The following is a 24,597-nucleotide window of genomic DNA, read 5'->3' as shown; positions in this document are numbered from 1 at the left end:
ATAAAGGTTTTACATGAATGAATAAAAGCTGAACATTTTAAAGAGGAACTGCAGTCTGCTCACATAATTTGTTATAAAAACATCTGCCATTTCTGAAGCTTCCCTCCAACCCCTTTGCATATTTTATATATACTGTGATTCTGTACTTACCAAATATGCTGCAGCAATCTCCCTCCACTGAGTCTGGTTGCATCCATTTTAACTGTGTGCAGCTGAAGCTGCTGCCTGTTCACTTCCTGGACTTACACAGACATACGCTTGCAGGTCTCATTTGCCCTCTTATGACTCATCCCCCTTCCCTTCCTGGCAAACTCATGAGAGAGAGAGAGAGAGAGAGAGCGCGCTGTGCATGATGTCATAAGCTTAGGCTTTTTTTTTCCAGACAAACAGGAAGTGGGCTGTATAAGGTATTTAATGACAGGAAAAAAAATGTTTTACTATCCAAAGTTAATACAACAAGGGCAGAGGACTTAATAGCTGGAAAGATGATAACAATTACTGAAGTTCTGCTTTATGCACCCATGCCTGTGTTAAATGGTTAGGTTTGTCTCATCCATATAAACTGACATACTGGAGAGTTTGTGCTTTTGAAAATCAGACTTGCTGGCTGGATCACCAGATGAAAACAGAAGAAAGGAAGCCAAAAAAAAAAAATACCGCCATCATATCTAAGAATGGGGAAGCTGCAATAAAATGAATGTTTTCCTTTAGGTTTAATACCACTCTAAGCTCTGCAATGAGCAGAACTCATGCTAGCTGCTAATTTGGAGTCAGAATTTTGCAGAGACACTACTGCTTCCACACAGTATGGGTTCTTCGCTACAGCGTGATGGCAGGGGACAGGCTTCTCTACTGTGTTCACACTGTTCTACTGTAGTATTACACCAATTAATACAATACAAACTCCATGTACACTCATAATACAATCATACCCCATGATTTTCAAGGAGTACCATTCATATCACTTTAAAGTAGTCCCTGCACTGACCGACTTTAATGCGATTTGAGGTCCATAGACCTCAAGATTACACAGGCATTTCTTAAAGTCGCATTAAATATCTTGGCAAAATTGCACAACTTTTAGGTCGCAGTGTGAAAGGGGCCTAAAATGTGTTGTGTATGCTAGGGTGCTATTATTTTATTTTATTTTTTATTAACCACTTGCCACTGTTCAATTACTGTGACAGTGCGGGCCGGCTGCATTTCCAGGTAAGGGGTGCATGCCCGTCCACACTGTGACTTATCACAGCATGTGCCGATCACTGGGTCCTGGCCAGTGATTGACTGCGGGCACCCAGTACTTAGCTTTGAGCAACACGGAACACAGCTCTGTGAGTCTAAACAACACAGAGCTGTGTTCAGTGACTGGGGATCAAGCAGATATTTAACTCCTTGATTGCCCTAGATGTTAACCCCATCCTGGCCAGTGTCAGTACAGTAACCGTGCATATTATTAGCACTGATCACTAATAATGTCAGGGACAGTTAGTTCCCACAAAGTGTCAGATTGCCCACCATCCCACTATAAGTCGCTGATCACCGCCATTACTGATATTTAAAAAATAAAATAAGAATTCCAGTATATAGCTCCTAGCTTGTAGATGCTATAGCTTTCATGCAAACCAGAGCCATGTAGCAGAGTGCATTTTGGCCAAAATTTATTAAAGCGGTTGTAAATCCTTTACAACCACTTTATACTACAGGCAAGCCTATAATTAGGCTTACCTGTAGCTATACTAGATATCTCTTAAACTTGCATGGTTTAGTAGATATCCCTGTATGTGCATGTGCTGATGTCATTGGCACATGCGCACTTAAGTAAACTGAAGCAATGGCATGTACATGCCGATGCTTCAGTTAGCCTACGCCATTACCGGCGGCTCCCGCATGCATGCACGGGAGTGACGCCATCGCATCTCCGGGCCAATCACAGCGCCAGAGTCGCGATACCGGAAGTAAAGTAACACCCCCCCCCAAGAGATGTTGGCCGCCGATGCACAGCCCCCCGCATCTCTGGCCCCCTTTACATCACACAGCCCTACCCAGCCCCCACCCCCCAAGCTGTGTAAGCATGGAGCTCTTCTTTTTTTTTTTTTTTTTTTTTTTTTTTGACTGTCCCTTTAAAAAAAAAAAATTCTGATTGCTTTTTTTCCAGATACCTCATAGAGTTCTCTGCCATGAAGTGCCATGTTGAACTTCCAGTGACCAGTATAAGACAGTGATTAACACCAAATTTAACACAACTCAGACCTTGTAACACTAACGAGTCACATGACAGGAGAGGAAAAATGGCCAATGGGCCCAATTTGGAAATTTTCACTTATGGGTGTGTACTCACCTTTGTTGTCAGCGGTTTAGACATTAATGGCTGTGTGTTGAGTTATTTTGAGGGGACAGCAAATTTACACTGTTATACAAGCTGTACACTCACTACTTTACATTGTAGCAAAGTGTCATTTCTTCAGTGTTGTCATGTATACCCCAGAGGTGATCAAATACCACCAAAAGAGAGCTCTTTTTATGTGAAAGAAAATGATATAAAATTTGGTTACAGCATTGCATGACCACACCATTGTTTAAAGTAACGCAGTGCCGCATAGCAAAAAAATGGCCTGGTCATAAAGGGGGTAAAACCTTCTGGAGCTGAAGTGGTTTATGTCTCCTCCATGCACTAAGACAATGCACCTATGTTGTAGTGTGCCACATCACATTACCATGTTTTGCTTGTGTTATTTTACCAAGCAGTCTGCCAATGAACCCCGTGCGGGTTCATTGGCAGCCCTTTCTAAATGGACACCCCTTTCAGAGTGATCAGAATTAAAACATGGCTTCATGTGTATTTGTTACTGCATCAAAACAGTGTGAACCTGGCACAAGTCTTTGTTTTGTCTTTCTTTGTGTTTTCATACACTTGAAATGTGTTTAGCTGAGTAGGTACACATGCATATTTTTTCCCCGTTTATTTAATCTGGGCTCTTTTATGCACCTGGAAGGTACAGGTTTGGTGACCAGCCCTGCTGCTTGCAGCCAGTAAAAGTCTGTGACAAGCTGAAATATGCTGGGGCTGAAGGCTGTATCTAGTAGTACTCGTAGGCTTGAAATACAGGTAATCTGTGTTCCGAGCATAAGTCCCTGAATGCATTAGGCTGTAAGGCTTGATTCACACTAGCGCCTTTTTTGATGCATTTTGCAGAAATGCAAGGAAATTTTTTAACATGGGTTCCTATGGAACATGTTCACATCAATGCATTTTTGTGCCTCTGCGTTTTTGGAAAGGGTCGGGGACTTTTTTTCATGCAAAATGCAGCATTTTGCATGTAATAGAAGTCAATGGACCTGCATCAAAAACGCAAGTACTGCTTTTTTGCCACGTTTTGCGTTTTTTTTTTTTCACTGTATATATCTGGTTGCTAAGCAACCACAGTGTAAAAAAATAAATAAAAAAATTGCGGTAAAAACGCATGTCCAAAAACGCGACAAGCACTGCAAAAACATTCAAAAGCAACCTGCATAGATGTGAATCGAGCCTTAGTCTATGGAACCACTTGGTTCAGCATACAGCCGCAGCATATTTTAGCCTGGTGTGGACTTTGTCATGGTCTCTCTCTGGTTCAGTAGGTTATACAATCATAGGGAAGACTGCTGACTTGACAGATGTCCAGAAGACAGTCATTGACACCCTCCACAAGGAGGGTAAGTCACAAAAGATCATTGCTAAAGAAGCTGGCTGTTCAGAGTGCTGTATCCAAGCAAATTAAGGAAAAATTGAGTGGAAGGAAAAAGTGTGATAGAAAAAGGTGCACAAGCACCAGGGATAACCGCAGTCTTGAGAGGATTGTGAAGCAAAGGCTATTGAAGAATTTGGGGGAGATTCAAAAGGAGTGGACTATGGCTGGTGTCCTTGCTTCAAGAGCCACCACACAGAAGTGTCCAGGACATAAACGACAGCTGTCACTTTTTGTGTCAAGCCACTCCTGAACCACAGACAAAATCAGCTGGGCTAAGAAGAAAAAGCACTGGACTCTTGCTTAGTGATCCAAAGTCCTCTTTTCAGATGAAAGTAAGTTTTGCATTTCATTTGAAAATCAAGGTCCCAGAGTCTGGAGGAAGAGTGTAGAGGCACAGAATCCAAATTGCATGAGATCCAGTGTGATGTTTCCTCAGTCAGTGGCTATTTGAGGAGCCATGTCATCTGCTGGTGTTGGTCCGCTGTGTTTTACCAAGCCCAGAGTCACAGATCGCCACCATTGCAAATAAAACTATCCCCTATTTGGTAGATGCTATAACGTTTACGCAAACCAATTTACACTTATTGCGTTTTTTTTTTAACCAAAAATATGTAGAAAAATACATATCGTCCTAAACTGAGGCAGAGGTGATCAAATGCCACCAAAAGAAAGCTCTAGTTGTGGGGAAAAAAGTACGTCAATTTTGTTTGGGTGCAACATCGCATGACCGCGCAATTGTTAGTTAAAGCAACGCAGTGCCGAATCGCAAAAAGTGCTCTGGTCAGGAAGGGGGTAAAATCTTCCAGGGCTGAAACGGTTAATGATCATAGTATCACGGTTTTTGATTGGCCAGCAAACTCGCCTGACCTAAACCCCATAGAGAATCTGTGGGTATTGTCAAGAGGAAGATGAGAGACATGAGACCCAACTATGCAGACGAGCTGAAGGCTCAGCAGTGCCCCAGGCTGATCGCCTCCATGCCACACCTAATTGATGCAATATATCATGAAAAACCAACCTAACCAAGTATTGAGTGCATATTATACTGTAAATGAACGTACTGTTCAGTAAGTCAACATTTCTGTATTAAAACCCCTTTTTTTTATTGGTTTTATATAATCAAATTTTTCAGAGATACTGAGTTTTGGGTGTGCCATAGTCATCAAAATTAAAAGAAAGAAATGCTTGAAATATATCACTCTTTGTGAAATGAATCCATATAATATGAAACGCACACACACAGTTCTGGAATTTTGGATGCTTTTACAAATGGTGTCAATTTTTACCATCTGCGTACCTTTTTCAAGCTACTGTTGATCTTTAAGCTACATTTTCAGTGAAACGTCTTAGTGCTAAAAATAGCAAGTGATGAGATCATTTTCAACTGCCACATTTCAAGGCTCACAGATCCCATTTTGAAATGTAAACAGAGCCGTCCAAATAATAAACACGGTACACAAGATGTTGTAATTTAAAGGCTTATGCCAGACACTCAGTATAGATTTCATCAAAATTGTTTGTTGTTATGGTAACTGGGTTGAATTGTATAGCCGGTTTTACATGTACCGAGGTAGGTGTTTCTCATGCGACTTTATTTATAAAAGCATATGGAGCTGGAATCAGACAAGTCATAGTAGTCGATTAAAAACTTTCATTCTGCAGTGCGGACCAATGATTTTTCTGAGGTTACTGAACCTGCAGACAGTATGAAAAAACAAAACAAACCTGCACTCCTTTTTCTCCTTCTCTCTTCTTCTTCTTCTTTTTTTTTTTTTTTTTTTTAAGAAGTCAGATAAAAAATTTTCGGGGGTGTGCAGCCCATGCTTCCTCCACTTAGCCATGGGAATTTTGTCCCCAGATGCCTGACGTCGCAGTGTGATACTTGTGACATGCATCTTGGGGGGTTTCAGGTTTAGCAGAGCATACATCGATCGAATTTCGGTCTGTGTTTATCCCTGTCAGTTCAACAGAAGCTAGTCATTAGACAGAGTCGTACGATCCTGCTGGAAAATTGGCTTTCGATCAGTAACAGTCTGACAATGGGGAAGTCCTGCTGTCAAACTACAAAGACACAGCGAGGAGGATTTCCCCATCCACCTTGAATGTTTGTTTGGATTGGAAAATCTGTTTGCTTTTTTTATTCAGCTGGCTGACTAAATAAAAAAAGTGATCTATGGCCAGCTTTTGTCTAGAAAACTGTAAGAACAGCTAAGCCTCATCCGGGGGCCAGCTGCAAAAACCCAGAAGGGACAGCCACCCCCTGATGACATAAGTATAGAATATTGTCACAGCTTGTGATGGCCTTTGGTGGTGTACAGCAGGACAATGTGGGATTTGCTGGACATGGGAGTAGGTGTTTTAAAGAATACCTAGGAAAAGATAAAGCACAAGGGGGATTGGCGGTGAAGTTCCTCTTTAGGCTCTATTTACACTGGGGCATTCTGGATCGTGAGTGCAATTGCTGCAATTCTGCCTGCGATCCTAGAATCGCAGCAAAACCCAGAACGCGTTTTGAATGCCATTATCAATGACACCCCAAATGCAGTGCGATTTTGCTGCGATTGTCGATCCTCTGTTATCAGCATAACTTCTGACAAGCTCTCCGACACAGATTAAAGCAGCTGGAAATTTGTGATAGGGAGGGAACTTAGAGAGAAATTAGAGAGCTGGTCTATTCACAGCACAGCTCTGCGTGTTCCTTCTTCCTCTGCCTGTGTAGGGGGGGAAGGAGGGATGTGTGCCTTTCCTGCAATTTAGCTCTTTCACAGTGTATAACCAGACTCCACACCCACTGCTGAAATGGAAAGAAAGATTTCTAATACAGATGTGCACTTTCTAAAGAACGTAGAAACCTGAAGATACACATATACAACTCATCTAGAACCATTTATTTCATCTGTGTATCATCCGAGGCTATTCACTTCACTTGGCATAGGAGAGGGTTAAAGTCTTGTTTTTTTTTTTCCCTATAAAAATAACAAACATGTTATACTTACCTCCTCTGTTGCATTGGATTTTCCCAGAGCAGCCTAGATCCTCCTCTTCTCTAGTCTTTCTTTGGTTCTCCTGGCCCCTACCACCTGATGAGTGCCCCCAGAGTAAACTGCTTGCTCAGGGGGCACCTGAGCCAAGTCCCAGCTCCCTTGTCCATTCAGACACGGAGGCCCGGCCAAGCCCCCCTCTCCCCTGATTGACTAGCTGACTTTGAAAGCAGCAACAGCCAGTGATGCCGCTGCTGTGTCTAAGCCAATCGGGAGAGAGAATCTCAGACAGCTGAGACACTCGTGGATATCGCTGGACAGAGAAGGACCTCAGGTAAGTGTTGGGGGGGGGGGCTGTTGCACACAGACGGCTTTTTATCTTAATGCAGTAAGATTAAAAAAACTTTCTGCCTTTACAACCACTCCAAGGTTTTGGGTATTCCATTCCTATATAACTTCTGCATCCCAGTATATATTTTGTCAAATTTAATATTTTAAATAGCCAGCTTGGTCTCAGGCTTCCTTTAAGGCTTCGTAATTGCCTTGTGGTCACCTGAATTCATTTGCATTCACTTGCATGAACATTTGATACTTGTATAGTAAGGCCCCTTGCACACTGCAGCTTAAGGCTCAGTACAGGTTTTTTTTTTTTTTTTTTAGTTTTAGTTTTTTTTAACTGCTCTAAAATGCATCTCATTGTTTACAGTGTGCACACAGTGCATAAACCAGCGCTGTGTATTCTTGAGTAAAGGAAAAAAAAAAGAAAAATCTGTGTATCCGGTCAGTATTTTGCGTCGGTACGTTCATATACGTGCATATGAGTATACATTTTGATGAATTTTCCCTAGGAAAGTATCGTGTGCGGAAATGCCCAAAAGAGCATATGCAAAAATACGCCAGAAATTGCATCCAGAAGGGCAAATGCTAAAAACATCCGTGCCATTTGCAAGAGGCCTAAAAGCAGGTGTCTCTCAGATCATCGGAAATCATTGTTGCAACCTGGGGATTAATTTTTGCCATGATATTGTTATTTAGCCAGGAATATATCACTATGGCTGTGATCATTGGCTGCATATGGAGGCTGGACGGATTGTACCAAGCTTTAAACAGCCGTTACAGCACTATGGGTTTTTTGTTTTGTTTTTTCAAACCAGTGGTCTGAACGAAGGAGCTGGCTGTACAAACTATGATTGATCTCTCTGCTGAGCTATTGTGTTGTGACAGGGGGCTGCATTACCAGAACACACCAAATAGTGCCTGAAAACCATTGGCTGCAAGTGCTGATCGGATGCTGATCAGCTGCTGTTTTTCCAGCCTGCCCGCTCGACCTTCGGCTGGCTTCAGTTGGACAGGCCTGTGCACACAGGCGGAATGACGCCCGGTTTCTGTTGAACTGGCTGGTATTCACCCCGTGTGTACCAGGCTTGAGTCTCCTTTCTGACAGGAAGTGCTGTGATGTCATGTCCCTTCCAGTATGAAAGCATTGTGTTTACTGTGATCTATTGCAGGTGCCGGAGAGCTGTCAGCAAAATCAGAAGCCCCTGAGCTGATTGTTTTAGCTCCTGGGCTCAGTTCTAGCAGCAAAAGCTCCTGGGACCTGACAACAGGTGAGTCTGGTGCTGTTTTAAAACGGCGTAGGGACAAATGGCCACTGTCTCTGTGCTATATATATATATATATATATATATATATATATATATATATGGTAGTTAATGGTAACCCCAAAAGTAGTTTTGTTGAAGGTAGGGGTAACTCAATTTTTGGGGGAAATGTATATCCTTCCCCAGATATGTGGGAACTAAATCTAGATTTACCTGTGGTCAATAGAGATGCTTCTTGTGGTTAACTCATGACAAGTAAGAAGTTTAGATTTGGTAATGCTGTTTTGCTCTTCCCTCTTGAGATGTTAGTAAAAATGCTTGGAGCATAAAATCTTCTAAAGTGATGCCTAGGAAAACTATAAGGCCTCATGCACACTAAACATTTTTGCAGCCGCTTCTAATGTTTTTTTTTGTTTTTTTTTTTCCTGCCTCTAAACACCCCTGCACATTAGCCCATGTGTCCATGCACTCATAGGCTTTTAACAGTGTTTACTGACAGGGCTGGGGAAAAAATCGATTTAAATCTTAAATCGAGTTGAGAGGTCAAATCGATTCAAAATTTCAGCAAATAGATTTTTATTTTTATTTTCTTACCAGGACCGGCGCTGTATATATATAAATTGTGGTTCCACTGCCCTCTCCTTTGCACATTTCTGGAAGCAGAAGAATAGAACATGGAATCCATCGGTATTTCGAGATTTCAAAGAAAACCATTTAGAACTAGATTCTGTCAGTGTTCTCCCATAACGCAGTCTGACATTTAGACTTCTGTCATTTACAGAAGGTGGTGCTTATTTATAATACTCAAAAGCCTAAACCAGTTTGTATTTCAATAGGCCCTAGTTACATGTACACAAAATTAAATGCACAATGAAGCATGTTGAAATTGTGCATGTGTTTTATGGGTGTGCCCATTCTTTTATAATGGGCCCCCAATGCACAATCACAATGGATGGCTACCGCAACACCCACATCAAGCAATGTTTGATAACGTTAATGCAGAGGTATGATTAGATCCTTAAATTCAAAAAGGAGATCATCTGAAAAAGGCCAACTCCCTGTAGATCAGTCATAACAGAAGTATCCCACAATTAGACCTCATTCACACAGGGCATTTTGGAAACTTTCCTAAAAGCCTTTCCTCCTGGTAGCAACATTTCAACAGAAAAAAAAACCCTGTTGCTAGTAGAACAGGTTAAGGCGCGCTTAGGTTAATTTAAAGACATCAAGCATTATATATTGGGATCAATTAGCCATTTTTCCTCCCTGGTGTCGTGACTCATTAGTGTTACAAGGTCTCAGATGTGAATGGGTAGCAGGTGTGTTAAATTTGGTGTTATCGCTCTCACTCTCTCATACTGGTCACTGGAAGTTCAATGTGGCACCTCATGGCAAAAACCTCCCCGAGGATCTGAAAAAAATAATTATTGCTCTACATAAAGATAACCTAGGCCAGTGATGGCGAACCTTGGCACCCCAGATGTTTTGGAACTACATTTCCCATGATGCCCAACTACCCTGCAGAGTGCATGAGCATCATGGGGAAATGTAGTTCCAAAACATCTGGGGTGCCAAGGTTCGCCATCACCGACCTAGGCTATAAGATTATTGCCAAGACCCTGAAACTGAGCTGCAGCATGATGGCCAAGACCATACAGTGGCTTAACAGTATGGGTTCCACACAGAACAGGCCTAGCCATGGTCAACCAAAGAAGTTGAGTGCACATGCTCCATGTCCTATCCAGAGATTGTCTTTGGGAAAAAGACACGTGAGTGCCGCCAGCATTGCTGCAGAGGTTGAAGGGTTCAGCCTGTCAGTGCTCAGACCATATGCTGTACGCTGCATCAAATTGGGCTGCATGGTTGTCATCCCAGAAGGAAACCTCTTCTAAAGATGATGCACAAGAAAGCCCACAAACTGTTTGCTGAAGACAAGCAGACCAAGGACATGGATTACTGGAACCATGTCCTCTGTTAGCCATGAGGGGGCTTCCTGTAATGTGTCATGAGGGTAAACCCTGCCGTTTTGGTTACTGAAGCCCCCCCCCCCCCCCCCCCCGATTCCTTTGTGAAGACTGAGAATAATAAATTTAATACCTTCGCCATCTCCCCATCCTTTGTAACCAGATGTCCCGCCTCATTCTTTATGAAGCCAATATGTTATAAGTTGCACTGAGTAAATACAGCTGGATAAAATAAAAACGGTCTGTCTTTATTTCAGGCTGCAAAGGGGGGAGATTATAGAGGAGGGGGACTGCTCCCTTTTTGGGAAGTGCAACTTGTGGATCTACTTCCTAGAATTTAAAATTCCCCAAAGCAGGCTGCAAAAGGAGGCAGGAGTTCTTACTGGGCCCGAGACATTTCCCACAGCTTAAGATTTTAGATACTAGCTTGCACTATTTTAAACATAAAGGATGGAGCAGACGCTGATCCTAATTAACAAAAAGGGAGTAAGCCCTCCTTTTTAATTGGAAGCGAACAGATCTTAGTTCTGCCCTGTCTGTGGCAGGCAGCACAGAGAACGGAGATCTGGAGCAGCTTGCTCTTATGAATTATAATAGCACAGGAAGCTTAGTCAATATACAAGACATATATGTCTAATATATGTCAATTTATGATTTGCCACTTTCCCTGATGTTACTTACCTCCTGGCTCTCCTCAGTGTCCAGAGATGCTCACTGTGCATGCTTACTCTGGCTGAGGTCGAATGTATCGAATGCCTTTTTGAACAATTTTCTATCCATGTACAGTTGTGATCAAAAGTTTGCACACCCTGGCACAAATTGTGAAATTTTGGTATTAATATTGAAAATATGACTGATCATGCCAAAAAAAAGTATTTTATTTAAAGTGGATTTATTTTTTTGTCTGGCACAATATAGAGTATGGGATTTCAGATCAACTGTGCCCAGTCTTGCCACAAAGAGTTAATCCAGCTCTGAGCAATCCTCATATCTTTTTTTTCAGTGAAATAAAAAGGACAAACTGTGAAATCTTTGTCCGTTCTTCCCGCTTGCTGTGATTTACATATCTCATGCACTAGCCTAAGACATGCATTATTTTTTAATTGCCACCCCCACTCCTTTCTTCAGCAGCTCTGCAAGGATTGGCTGTTCCACACCTCAGCATGATTTGGCATGCTGAAGTCATGTGGGGACTTTTTTGGATTTTGACTGGATGTCAGTGATCATAGCAGAAGTTCAGTGTAAGAAATACACAGGAGAAAATGCATGTTAAGGAGAGTGTAGAGGTGGGCGGGGAGTCTACTGACATCACGACTCCACCCACTGAGCCCTGGAAAACAGACCCACCCAAAAATATGCAGTTTTCCAGGTCTCATAGCAGAGGGGAGATATTTGACAGATAAGTATACATGCAGGAGGCATGTACATCCTTCTAGATGACCAATATTGCAGTAGTTTAGAAAGGATGAGAGTGGGTTTACGTCCACTTTAAGGACAGCACTCACTTGAAGCCATTTATTAGCATGTCATTTTTTGGATACTTTTTAAATCATAAGGATTTAGCCAAATTGCTCTGATAAAAAGTTTACATACCCTGGAATGTTTGGCCTTGGTACAGACACAGAAGGTGGCACACACAGGTTAAAATGGCAATTAAAGGTCAATTGCCCACATTTGTGGCTTTTTAAATCACAATTCGTGTCTGTGTATAAATAGTCAATGAGTTTGTGAGCTCTCACATGGATGCACTAAGCGGGCTAAACACTGAGCCATGAGGAGGTAGACAAGAACAGTCAAAAGACCTGTGTAACAAGGTAATGAAACTTTAGAAAGATGGAAAAGGATATAATTAGACATCCAAAGCCTTGAATATGCCTGTTCTTTTTTTCTATCCCCTCATAGCTCAGCGTCTAGCCTGCTTAGTGCATCCACGTGAGAGCTAACAAGCTCATTGACTATTTATACACAGCCATTTTAACCTGTGTGTGCCACCTTCGGTGTCTTTACCAAGGCCAAACATTCCAGGGTATGTAAACTTTGTATCAGGGACATTTGGGTGATTTCTGTTGTCATTATGATTTAAAAAGAATCCAGAAAGCTATGTGATAATAAATGGCTTCATGTGATTGCTATCCTTAAATAAAAGACAGGTTTTTTTTTGTTTTGTTTTTTTTGGCATGATCGGTCATATTTTCAAAATTTGAATGCCAACATTTCAGTTTTTGCCATGGTATGTAAACTTTTGAGCACGTCTTTATAACCAGCTTTACTGTGACTTGATAATGCCACTGTGTAGATTAAGGAAAATAATATGGTATGCAGGAAGGAAAGATGCCTGGAACCAATAGTTAAAAGGAGAAATTGGTACTGACGCTGCTCTCTCCTAGTGAACCAGTTTCCAGAAACTTGATAAGCCATCCATACCTCAGCTGCCTAGCAGATGCTGCCCAAAGCAAAGGAAAAAGTTTTAATGAAGCGGTTAGAAACCATATGGTGGGTCTCAATAGACATCCCTCACCTCATAATGGCACTATCTGATCCTATCCAGCTAAATGAGAAAGCTTTGAATATGGTGGGGCAGAGCAGTTGTAGGATTCTTTCATGTGTGCTGCCTTGTATTGTAGGGAGAAAAAGTAAATAACATAAAGATGCCACGTGTATATTATGCTTTTTTGAAGTGGGGCTATAGTGGTATTGCACATGTTTTTGCCATGCTGATCAGGTTTTCACTAAAGGATAAGTTCATCTTTCTGAACATGTTATCAATATTTATGGTGTAACACGTTAAGCAACCTTCCCCCCTTACCCGTGCCAGCGGGTGGGGGATACTCTCCCTGCACCTGCTGTCATATTTTGAAAATAGCGTGGTTATATGCGAGGCTCTGCCCACATAGCCACATAATTCATTTACAGGGATCTGTGATTGAGAGAACCACCACGGCAGACGGACTTGTGGTTTTGAATGGGATGCGAGTGTGCTGATCAGCACGTCCATTCACACTCCCTCCAGCCTACAAGCTGATAGCTCATATAGAGGTAAGGGCTGAAAGCTGGAGAATGAGTGTGCTGGAGCTTGTAACTGCACCTCTTATCTACTGATCACGGGTGCAATACTTTGTGCGCTCCAGTTAAAAAATAAATAAAAAAAAGAATGCTTTTTTTTTTTAACCACTTCCCGTCCGGCCTATAACAGACTGACGGGCGGGAAGTGGTTCTGTTATCCTGACTGGGCGTCATATGATATTCAGCAGGATAACATGTCGGCGCTGGGGTGCGCATCTCCGATTTGTGATAAGAAGCCTCTGACAGAGGCTTCTTACCACGTGATCAGCTCTGACCAGTCACAGCTGATCATAGCGAGAACCAGGAAGTGCCGGTAAACGGCATTCCTCTGTTCGCGCTGACAGGGAGAGCCTCCGATCGGCCACTGTCAGAGGGGGGGTCTGTGCTGATAATCAGTTCCACCTATCAGTGCTCGTCAGTACTGCATATCAGTGCTCATCAATTCTACATATCAATGCCTCCTCATCAGTGCCCATTTGTGCCACCTTATCAGTGCCCGTCAGTGAAGGAGGAAACTGATTCCCCCCCCCCGCCCGACCAAACAGTGCTACATTTGGCACCTTTTGGGGGGGAGCGGATACCGGACTGCGGTTAAGTATGTCGCAGCTCGGTCTCCCTCCTCCCTTCTGCCGGTCCAGTGAGAGAGCACAGCGCACAGTGGGAACCCGACTGAAAAGCTGAAAGGCTACACTGCCTTATTGGCAATGCCAACATCGCTGGACTCCAGGACAGGTAAGCGTCCTAATATTAAAAGTCAGCAGCTACTGCTGACTTTAAATTTTTAAAGGGGCCGGCAGACCTCTGCTTTCATATTTATGTTCAACCCCTTGAATTAAAGCTGGAAGTCTGCACTTCAAATTAACCACTTAAGGACCAGCCAACATCGTTTTATGTTGGTACTTCGATGCTAAATACTGTTGTTTTGTCAGCAGCTAGCTGCCATAATAAGCCCAGTGTTTTTAAAAACAGAGGGCAGCTGTCCGATTCTCCACAAGATCACTTTTATCGGTGACGGGAGAGGGCCCCCTCCCACCAAGCTTTGGTCCTCTCTGCCACTTACCAGAGCCCTTGATAGTGGCGGAGACTATCGTGTCCGCTCCCCTGTGAGGCTGAAAAGTCCTTCGAAGTTCAGTCCGACGAGAAGTCTGCTCGTGTGTACGCAGCATTAGACCTCCTCTGTAACTCACTTTTGAAGCATGACATGTTGGGTATCAATTTACTCGGCGTAACATTATCTTTCACAATATATAACTAACTAATAACTAGGCTATCTTTACTGTTGTCTTATTTTTTTTAAGTCAAAAAGTGTATTTTAATCCAAAAAAATGTGTTTGTAAGACTTCTGAACAAATACGGTGTGACATAAAGTATTGCAGCGACCGCCGTTTGTGTGTGTGTGTGTGTGTGTGTGTGTGTATATATGTATGTTTGGGGGTTCTAAGTAATTTTCTAGCAAGAAAAAAAATATTTTAACTTGTCTGAAAAACAGGCCCATTCCTTAAAGCGGGAGTCCACCGGGACTCCGCGTTTTTTTTTTTTTTTTTTTTTTTAAAAGCCAGCAGCTACAAATACTGCAGCTGCTGACTTTTAAATAGTGACACTTACCTGTCCAGCGCGCCCGCGATGTCGGCACCCGAAGCCGATCGCTCGCTCGGCTGCCGGGTCCCGCCGCCATCTTGGGTATGGGAATCAGGAAATGGAGCCTTTCGGCTTCATTTCCCGGTTCCCTACTGCGCATGCGCGAGCCGCGCGGCGCAATCCGGACGGTCCCCGCTGCCTCTGGGAGCTGTGTGTTTCCCAGCAGGCAGCGAGGCACTTGCTGAAGGGGGCGGGCGCTTGCGGAACGTACGCCCCGTTCCGCAGAGAGCTAGCCCGGAAGTGGGTGCAGTTACCTGGATTATCCAGGTAACTGCACCCCCCTCCCCCCTGAAAGGTGCCGATTGTGGCGCTGGAGGGGGGGGGGGATTCCGATGAGCGGAGGTCCATTTTAGGGTGGACCTCCGCTTTAAAGTGGTTGTAAAGGTTCATTTTTTTATTTTCTAAATAGGTTCCTTTTAGCTAGTGCATTGTTGGTTCACTTAACTTTTCCTTTGATTTCCCTTCTAAATGTTGTTTTTTTTTTTGTCTGAATTTCTCACTTCCTGTTCCTCCTCAGTAAGCTGTTCAGTAAGCTGTTCTGGCTGACTAAACACCGCTCGGATGATGTTGTGAAGTTTACTGAGGAGAAATGGGAAGTGAGAAATTCAGACAAAGAAAAAAAACATTTAGAAGGGAAATCGAAGGAAAAGGTAAGTGAACCAAACAATGTACTAGCTTAAAGGAACCTATTTAGAAAATAAAAAAATGAACCTTTACAACCACTTTAAGGAACGGGCCTGTTTTTCAGACAAGTTAAAATAATTTTTTTCTTGCTATAAATAAAAAATCAAAGCTCTTAAAGTGGTTAATTTGGATTGTTTCATTTTAATTTTATTCTGGTGACATACAGAGCCAAAAGTATAAAAATTGTGTCTGTGTCCAAATATATATGGCCCTAATTGTACATAGAATTTAAAGGGATACGTTTTTCTTGAACTTTTCTTGCGTTTAAAGGTGCCGATGATGGCCAACAATAAAATCATATTCTTTTAAACTCATGATATTGCTTAAAACGAATATAATACAATTATATATTAATTATTTATTTATTTTTTAAACTAATTTTTTGTTTTGGCACCAAAATTTCCATTTGGTGCACCTCTAGTTAGTGCAGTATTATATGTATTATTGACCTTCCATTTATTTAACTTGCCATGATTCTTCTAAAATATATACCAAAACTAAATTGGTTGTTTTGGTAATAAAGAAATGGTTCATTCCTCAGTTTTGTGACAGCTGTTCACATGACTTTCTTAAAGGAGAAGTATGAGCAAAGCTTTAATGGCCATACTTTTCCTGTGGGTCACAAGTATGTACGTCGTTCTGCACTTCTGTGACCCAGATTCAGCTATCGGTGGGCTAAAGCCCAATGTCTGCTGACATCACAGAACCGGTTCAGGCTCTGCAGGGATCCCAACAATAATTTTGGGATATACCCAGATGCCTGACTGGCATGGCAGCTGGCTCAGCCTCTTGGCAAGCTGCTGAGAGCCTGACCCAGTCACCTCCCACCCACTCCACAATCCAGGGCTCCAGTGAGTGCTGGAGGGGCAGAGGAGAAAGCAGTGAATTACAGTCACCAATCTGTTATCAGAGTGTGCCAGAGAACTGAACAATCAGTGGTCTTTGATCACTCGGTTATCGTTGTCAAGTTGACAGGGGACAGCTGCAGCGTCGGATCAATGCATCCACCCAGGTGAGTATAGATGTTTATTATTTTGAAATCCTGCGCTTTTCTTTTAAAGGAACTTGCGCATCCATTACATATATTTTAAGTACTTTCCAACACATTTTTTACATACATACGTTTTTGTTTTTTTTTAGCTAAGGATGGCTGCAGCTTATACATTGTAGATAGTTGTGCTCAATAATTGTATTTGTAGAATTTAGCATGTGTTGCTAATATTCTTCCAAGTGTGTGATAGTTTTTTTTATTTTAAATGACGTGGCTGTAAAACTATGTAAGCAATAGTGAGCTATTGTAGGGATTTTTGTTTGCTTGATCTGTATTCTGTGAAAACATTTCTTCCAACATCTGTTAGTTTTGAGTTTTAAATGCCTCTTCTATTTTTTTTTTAAAGGTGATTTAAAAGAAAAAGTCAAAATTAAAGATAAAGAGAAGCAGAAAAAGAAACATAAATTAATGAATGAAGCGAAAAAGGAAAATGGAGAGGTGAAAATACTGCAAAAAGGTACATTCCATTAAGCTCTTTTTGTATTGGTGCTTTTGTGATGGAGGTTTTACAGATCTGTCAGTTTAGGGACTGACAATAACCAGTTGCCATGACAACTGAGAATGGCTGTCTGGCAATTGCGGGTTGTACTTGGTTTGTATGTGTAAAATAAAAAATGTCATGTTGACAGGCCATATTTCTTAATTTTGGACCTTATTCATATATAGTCCGATTATTAGTGGTGTAGGTTCTCTATTAAAGAAAAAAAAAAAGTTAAAATGTTTTTGACAGCCAAAATACTAGATGGAAAAAAATGTAGGAGCAAAGTATGTCATTTGTTGAGTAGGCGGAAATTACACATTCAACTGTCTGGAGTATGTGATGTATTTGGGATATATAATGTATAGTCAAAAGTACAAATTGCAGTTGTTCAGTGTATATAATATCCAGCACAGCTTACAGTATGTGTTGGTCCAGACTATATTACATAAGAAAGAGGTACAGGCTGCAGTGATCTGGTATGGGTTTCACTGTCCATTCAGCATGTGCTGTGAGTGTGGGGTTTGAAAACCACGCTTTTCTTCCTTTACTTTCTCTAGGGATGCCAGGGCGGATCACAGCAGTTGTGATTGCTCGATGCTGGCTCATGACCACACTGACCAATCGGAACCTCTCTGATCTGTCCTGGTGTTCTAGGGAAAGAGGAGGCAGAATGGTTTCCAAACCCCATTGCTGCTAAATTGGGCCGCATGGAAACTATAACTGATCATTCACAGAGGTAAGTGCATTTTTTTCTGAAAAGGTGAGCTAAACCATGTAAAGTGTGTGTTTTTGTTTTTTGTTTTTTTTCCAAAGCCAAAAATTAATATTTTTTTTAATTTTATTTTTTTATTAATACAGTAGATAGTGGGAAATGATTAATACTGTCACGCTTCACAGTTAATGTGCGGGGGCTCTTTTGGAGTAATTTATTCTCATTTCCTGCTTTACTGACCGCTCCGAACGTGTTTGCCTCATAGGAAGCAAGGAGCATCTCTTTATAATAACGCCCTGGATAGCAGTAGAAACCTGACTGGATCTAAACCTTCCTCATTCTATAAAAAAAAAAAAAAAAGAATGTTGGCTGGACACTTTAGGTTAGCTTAAGATATGAGCACGTGTAAACTGTTGCTTCTCTTTTTATCTTGGTGGAAAAAGTAAGTCTGAGACAAAATATTGATTTCTTTTTTTTTTTTTAGGCCAAGTCATGCAAATTTAAATGGGATTATTTAAAATTAAATAAGATCTATCTTCACTGTCAAATATCATTAATTGTGTTATCTGAGCCATTGTGGAAGTCTTCCAGAAAAGTCATTGAGATTTTTAGAATAAGTATATATATACTTGCCTTTTTTGCAAGTAAGGTCAAATTTTTTTTAATTCTTCATGGGGGGTGTATAAAAACCAGGACATAGACAAGTACTTAGATATATTTTGTACATTGTCTCTTGCATGCAGTTATTACTCCGAACAATTTTCTTTGGAATCTATAGTTGGCTTATGATTTTGTGTATTGTAGTTGCGTACGCTTTGTTCACGGCTGTGGGATACAAGGTCATGTTAGTTGTTAGACTGGTTCTGTTTCGCGTTGTGCAGAGGTGTTTTAGTTTACTATCATACAAAGATTCTTTTTCTTGTGTGACTGTGCAGCTCTTTGTCTGAATAGTGTAGAGTGTTTGAAGTGGCTTCAATAGACTGGGTTTAAAAATGTGTGAATCTGATTTCATATCTTCTCATTTAAAATACATGTTATACTGTATTTTTTTTTTTTCTTTTTTTTATCTCTTAGTTATAAATGGGCATACACAGTATCTCACAAAAGTGAGTACACCCCTCATAATTTTTGTAAATATTTTATTCAATTTTTTCATGTGACAACACTGAAGAAATTGCACTTTGCTACAGTGTAGTGCATGTAAAGCTTGTATAACGGTGTAAATTTGCTGTCCCCTTCAAAATAACTCAACACACATGCATTAATATCTAAACCACTGGCAACAAAACTGAGTACACCCCTAAGTGAAAATGGCCAACTTGGGCCCAAAGTATCAATATTTTGTGTAGCACCATTATTTTCCAGCACTGCCTTAAACCTCTTGAGCATGAAGTTCACCAGAGCTTCACAGGTTGCCACTGGAGTCCTCTTCCAATTCTCCATGGTAGCATCACGGGGCTGGTGAAAGTTAGAGACCTTGCGCTCCTCCACCTTCCATTTGAGGATGCCTCACTGATGCTCAATAGGGTTTAGGTCTGGAGACATGCTTGGCCAGTACATCACCATTACCCTCAGCTACTTTAGTAAGTCGGCGGTCGTCTTGGAGGTGTGTTTTGGATCGTTACCATGTTGGAATACTGCCCTGCAGCCCAGTATTCGAAGGGATGGGGATCATGCTCTGCTTCAGTATGTCAGAGTACATGTTGGCATTCATGGTTCACTCAATGAACTGTAGCTCCCCAGTGCCGGCAGCACTCATGCAGCCCCAAAGCATGACATTCCCACCACCATGCTTGACTGTAGGCAAGACACACTTGTCTTTGTACTTCCTCACCTGGTTGGGCCCTTGACACCATCTGAACCAAATGCGTTTATCTTGGTCTCATCAGACCACAGGACATCTTCCCAATTTTTAGCATTTTTTTCCCCTTTAGAATAGGCCATTCCTGATCAATGAGCGTTCTGTAACGTTAGTTGGGATGCCATATTTAATGCAACAGACTGCCTATAATATTACCTAAGGCTATGTTAGAACTTATGAGAATGGTATTTAGCCAACAGGACCTGGGAGACGGGGATTCTGGAAAATGCCAACTACAGACTGAAAAATTGCCATTGTGCAAAGCAGGAATTATTATTCTTTTTTTTTTTTTTTTTTTTTTATAAGCTATGGAAAATAACAGCTGCCCATCGATTGAAATTTTAAGCTTTTAACAACACTATAGCAGAAGTACAAATTTCAGTACTGAATGTAGAGAAGGGGGACTTTCTAAACATGGAGAAAAAATACCTTTTTTATATGTACATTTTTTATTTTATTTTTTAAATAAAGAAAATAGTACGAAATATTCACATGCAGTGTTCTATATCTTGGTTTTGCAGCTAATAAATAATGGTGTCCGTGTGGGCTGTGAACAAAATGGCTACAATTGTATGTATTGTGAGAAACCCGTGTCAATAGGTGGAGAACAGCAGCAGGGGAAAAGTTCCACCAATAATTCTGTACCATATGACACATGCCAGGTGAAGGGGACCTAATCGGCTCCGAAACATTGCACTTGTTGTTTTTTGTGATGTGATCTTTCTGCAATAAAAGCTTTGAAGGACATATGGTGATCTATGGTGTGCTGGCAAATATATGCATGAGTACCAGAGCAAGGAACAGTGCTGGAGAGATGAGCATTTTATTGTGCATTGTATTGCACTGTGCTGCAATAAGAAATCTGTGCACAACGATGCATAATGGCAATATTTGTTTATTAAAGGGGAGTTCCAGGCTTTTTATGCTACAAAAAGTGTAGTTGCTGACTTTTCATAAACAGACACTTACCTGTTCCACGGTCTAGTGATGTGGCCGAACAGGGTGTCGCTCCTCTCCCCCTCTCCGCCGGCGCCTCCATTACCACTCTGGGCACCTGGCCGTGACAGCTTTCGGCTTTCACGGCCGGGCACACACGGCGCATGCGCGAGTCGTACTGCGCTCCTGGAGTGGACAGGTGATCTCCTGGGACCTGTCGCGTGTCCCAGGAGAATGCCTAGCGGGAGGGGCCGCCTTGGCGATCCCTGGTTGGAAGGAGACAGTGGGACAGGAAGTCGCCCTCCTAATGAAGCCCACTCTCCCCCCCCCCCCCCAAAAAAAAATTACATGCCAAATGTGGCATGTAAGGGGGTGAGGAGTGCAAGTGGAAGTTCCATTTTTGGATGGAACTCTGCTTTAACTGAGTTCTCGCTTTTAGATGTAGCAGGAATTTTGTTTTAAGTTATGTTGAGTTTGTGAAAAATTGAAAACATGGTCTAGCTGCCTGAAGCGGCTAGAGCATAGTGCCTGGCAGTGAAAGGGTTAAAGTATAATTAAAGGCACCTCGTACATGGGACTTCTGTCTGGTTTCCCAGAACAGACCGTTCCCGCTTCATCAGGGGATCTTTCTGTGACTTAATATTCTGAACTGGTCATCTTTTGGATGTCACTTGTGTTGTTGGGCCTTTACCTATGATAAGGTATGGGAGCGTTCCCTGTAACGGGTCAATTAGCCTGGTCCTTACGCTTGATGGTGCAGAATGTGTTATGCTTAAATTGGTGGCCCTTGAAGTTGGAGACATTTGGCTCTCCTCCATAGTTGTCTCCACACAGGAGGAAGATTCTGCACTTGGGCGCACCTCATCCCCTGCATGACAGAAAGGATCCATCAAGAGGAGAGAGGAAGCCGCACTCTAAAGTTGTGTCATCAGATGCACAGGCATCTAAATGTCCACCTTCTACTGCGTTTCATCAATGAGCTTATTCGTATAGAGACTCGTAGAGTAATTCCTGGGCTTGGATTTAGAATTTTAGGTTTTAATCGGGTGTACAAGCAGCCTTGTTACAAGATCACCAGTTTACTGATAATTGTCTATCTTCTACCTGTAAGTAGAATATTTGAGGTAATTTTGTGTGTGTGTGAAATAAATATATATATTATATAATATATATATTATTAGGCTTTAGAGCAGGCACACTCTGGGTATAGTATTTTGCTGATGAAGATAATCTTTATCCCATCTTAAGGCCTCATGCACACGAGGCTTTAAAAAAAAAAAAAACTCTGCAAAGCCAGTCCCGACGCCAGGAAAAAGCAACTGTAAAAACTTGCTTTTAGATTTGTTTTGTTTTGGCGTTAAATTTTTGTCCTCTTCTATTTTCCACTCCCTAATTCAATTACGGTTTAAAAATGCTTGATGCAGCATAACAATGTATACAGCGTTAACATGCGTTTAGCCGCGTCAGGCGTTTTTACAGCTGTAACGCTGTTGCTCCAGAGTGCCCTAGGGGTTTTTATTTTATTTTAGCTTTAAAACGCCTATGCCACTTACAGCTCCTAAAAGCCTACGTGTGCATGGAAACATAGAATAACAGATGATTTTTTTTTTAAACTGTAAAAAATAAACGCCTGATGCTACTAAAAGCGGCAGGAAAAAACGCCCTGCGAACATGAGGCCTAAAGTTGTGAGCAGCTGCTGTCGATGGAAACCCTTTCATACGTTATGCCTAATCTTCAGTTCATGTTTACACTTGTATCCTGTTTTGATTGAAAAGGTTTTGCAGTGGGTAACTCTTCTCTCTCCTGTGTAAATATATGCAGTTACATCATTTATCCATAAAATATGATCATAGTGGTGAGAGGCTTTTTTTCACACGTGGGCCTCATCCTTTTATTTTTATGGTCTTTGTTTTAAAGTCTTTTAATGCATTTCTCTGTAAAACAGCAATTGTTAATTGCGTGGCATATTGTTGCAGAAGCCAAATGCTTCTCTTGCTTGTGGAAAGAGGTCAGTGTTTTCAGCACTGTGCTCTGCAGCATGACAAACCCCTGAAGGAAACTGCTTGGCTAACACGTTTTATTACATAAAATGAGGCCATATATGTGCCTTCTAATATCACAGCAAGATCTGAAACCTGTTTTACTATTATATAAACAGAATCTGGCATGTCACCAGTGTACCTAAACGGGCACAAGGAGCACAAAACAGACAGCTACAGGTACTGGCACGTCTCCTGCAAAAGCTAGTTACTGTCAGGCTCACCGTCTGGTTTAATTACTTTAAAGCTGAACTATGGAAAAGGAAAAAAGCCCTCCCTTGTAGTGGGCTCCATCTGCACTGCTCATTTATGCCTAAGGGGCCACGGAAGATGTTCGGCTTTGCTTTGAGGACTTGCCACAAAGGGAAACATTCCTTGCATGTGTGGATGGCAGACATGGGGTGCATTCATTTATTTTTAAATAAAATGATTGCACAGTTGTATAATATGTAGGGGTGACACTATTATTTTCATAATCGATTAGTTGGGCGATATTATTGTGTTGATCAGATCCCAAAAAAATGGTGTATAATGTAGTTCTATTCTTGAATATCTATATGCATTGGTAAATATAAATAAGCTACCGTATATAGTTAGGGGAAAAAAAATACCTAGTCAACTTTGAGAATAACAGAAGAGATAAGTATACTTCTAGATGTTGAGTCTGTATCAGACTCGGATCAAAATTTTTATCGAAAGGGGGGAAAAAAATGTAAAGGATTAAAACATTGTTTTGCAGATACTCGGACTGGATTGTAATTTAATATTTATAAATGACAGACTCCCCCTGGCATAGGCAGGTAGCTGGATACAGGCACCCCGCGCCTGCTGTCACTAAGACCTTTTAGTAGTCTTTGTACCACCTGTCATGATGGGGTTAAACAAAAATTAGCCCTTTAATATATACATATACATACACACACACACAGCTGCACGATTCTGGCTAAAATGAGAATTATGATTTTATTTTTCTTGCTCAGAAGATTGCGATTTTCGCTTCTTTCACATTCTACAATAAAAATTGGACTAACTTTACTGTTTATTTTTTTTAGTTAAAGTGTATTTTTTCCCAAAAACAATTCAGTTTAAAAGGCCGCTGCGCAAATACAGTGTGACATAAAATATTGCAACAATCGTCATTTTATTTTAGGGTCTCTTCAAAAAAAAAAAAATGTTTGTGGGGTTCAAAGTAATTTTCTAGAAAAAAAAGTACAGATTTAAACTTGCAAACAAGAAGTGTTAAAAACTTGTTGCTTACAGAGGTTTAGTCTTTTTAAGTGGTTGAACTGCCCTCATTTACAGACCTAAGTTCATTCCTTTGATCTAAAGAACTAATTTGTTACAATATTTCGCTTTATCTCCATGTTGTGATAAACTTTTCTGGCTGCCTGGATTTTTATTTTTTGTCAGCTGTCAGAAGTGCGCAGAGAACTCTCTGCACTTGTTACATAGAATCGGGAAATGCTGTTTTAAGATAATGAGGACAGTTTAATCGTGATCTTGATTCTTTAACTAGCTCACACACATTTACTGAAGCACGATGGCACTGCTGCGCAAAATCCTTTACATATAAGGGGTTCCAGAGGGCGTGCACGCGCCTGCTGTACGGCAGTGGGACTTGATGCACGTGGCTGGTGGTCGCGATCGCTTGCACGAGAGTAAACGCACAAATCCCTGTTCTGTCAGGGGAGAGGAGACATATTGTTTGTTCCTAGTAAGTAGGAACAACGATATGTCTCCTCCCCTAGTCAGGCCTATCCCCATACAGTTAGATTACACTGGGGGAATGCACATTTAACCCCTTGATTGCTCCCTAGTGTTAACCCCTTCCCTGCCAGTGACATTTACACAGTAATC

General features: G+C 41.4%; 1 protein-coding gene across 1 annotated transcript in view; it reads left to right on the top strand.

Annotated features, from left to right (window-relative positions):
- RSBN1L (round spermatid basic protein 1 like) overlaps window positions 1-24,597 on the top strand; it is a 135,693-nt gene that overhangs the window by 20,665 nt on the left and 90,431 nt on the right. The window contains 2 exon segments of the mRNA XM_077471867.1: window positions 8,218-8,316; window positions 17,057-17,167. Coding sequence (XP_077327993.1) covers window positions 8,218-8,316; window positions 17,057-17,167 — 210 coding nt within the window.

This window comes from Lithobates pipiens, unplaced genomic scaffold (genome assembly GCF_037356315.1).
Source record: "Lithobates pipiens isolate NorthernLeopardFrog02 unplaced genomic scaffold, aLitPip1_a1.2 Scaffold_8, whole genome shotgun sequence".
Taxonomy (NCBI): Eukaryota; Metazoa; Chordata; class Amphibia; order Anura; family Ranidae; genus Lithobates; species Lithobates pipiens.
This window is presented reverse-complemented; position numbering and strand designations above follow the sequence as displayed.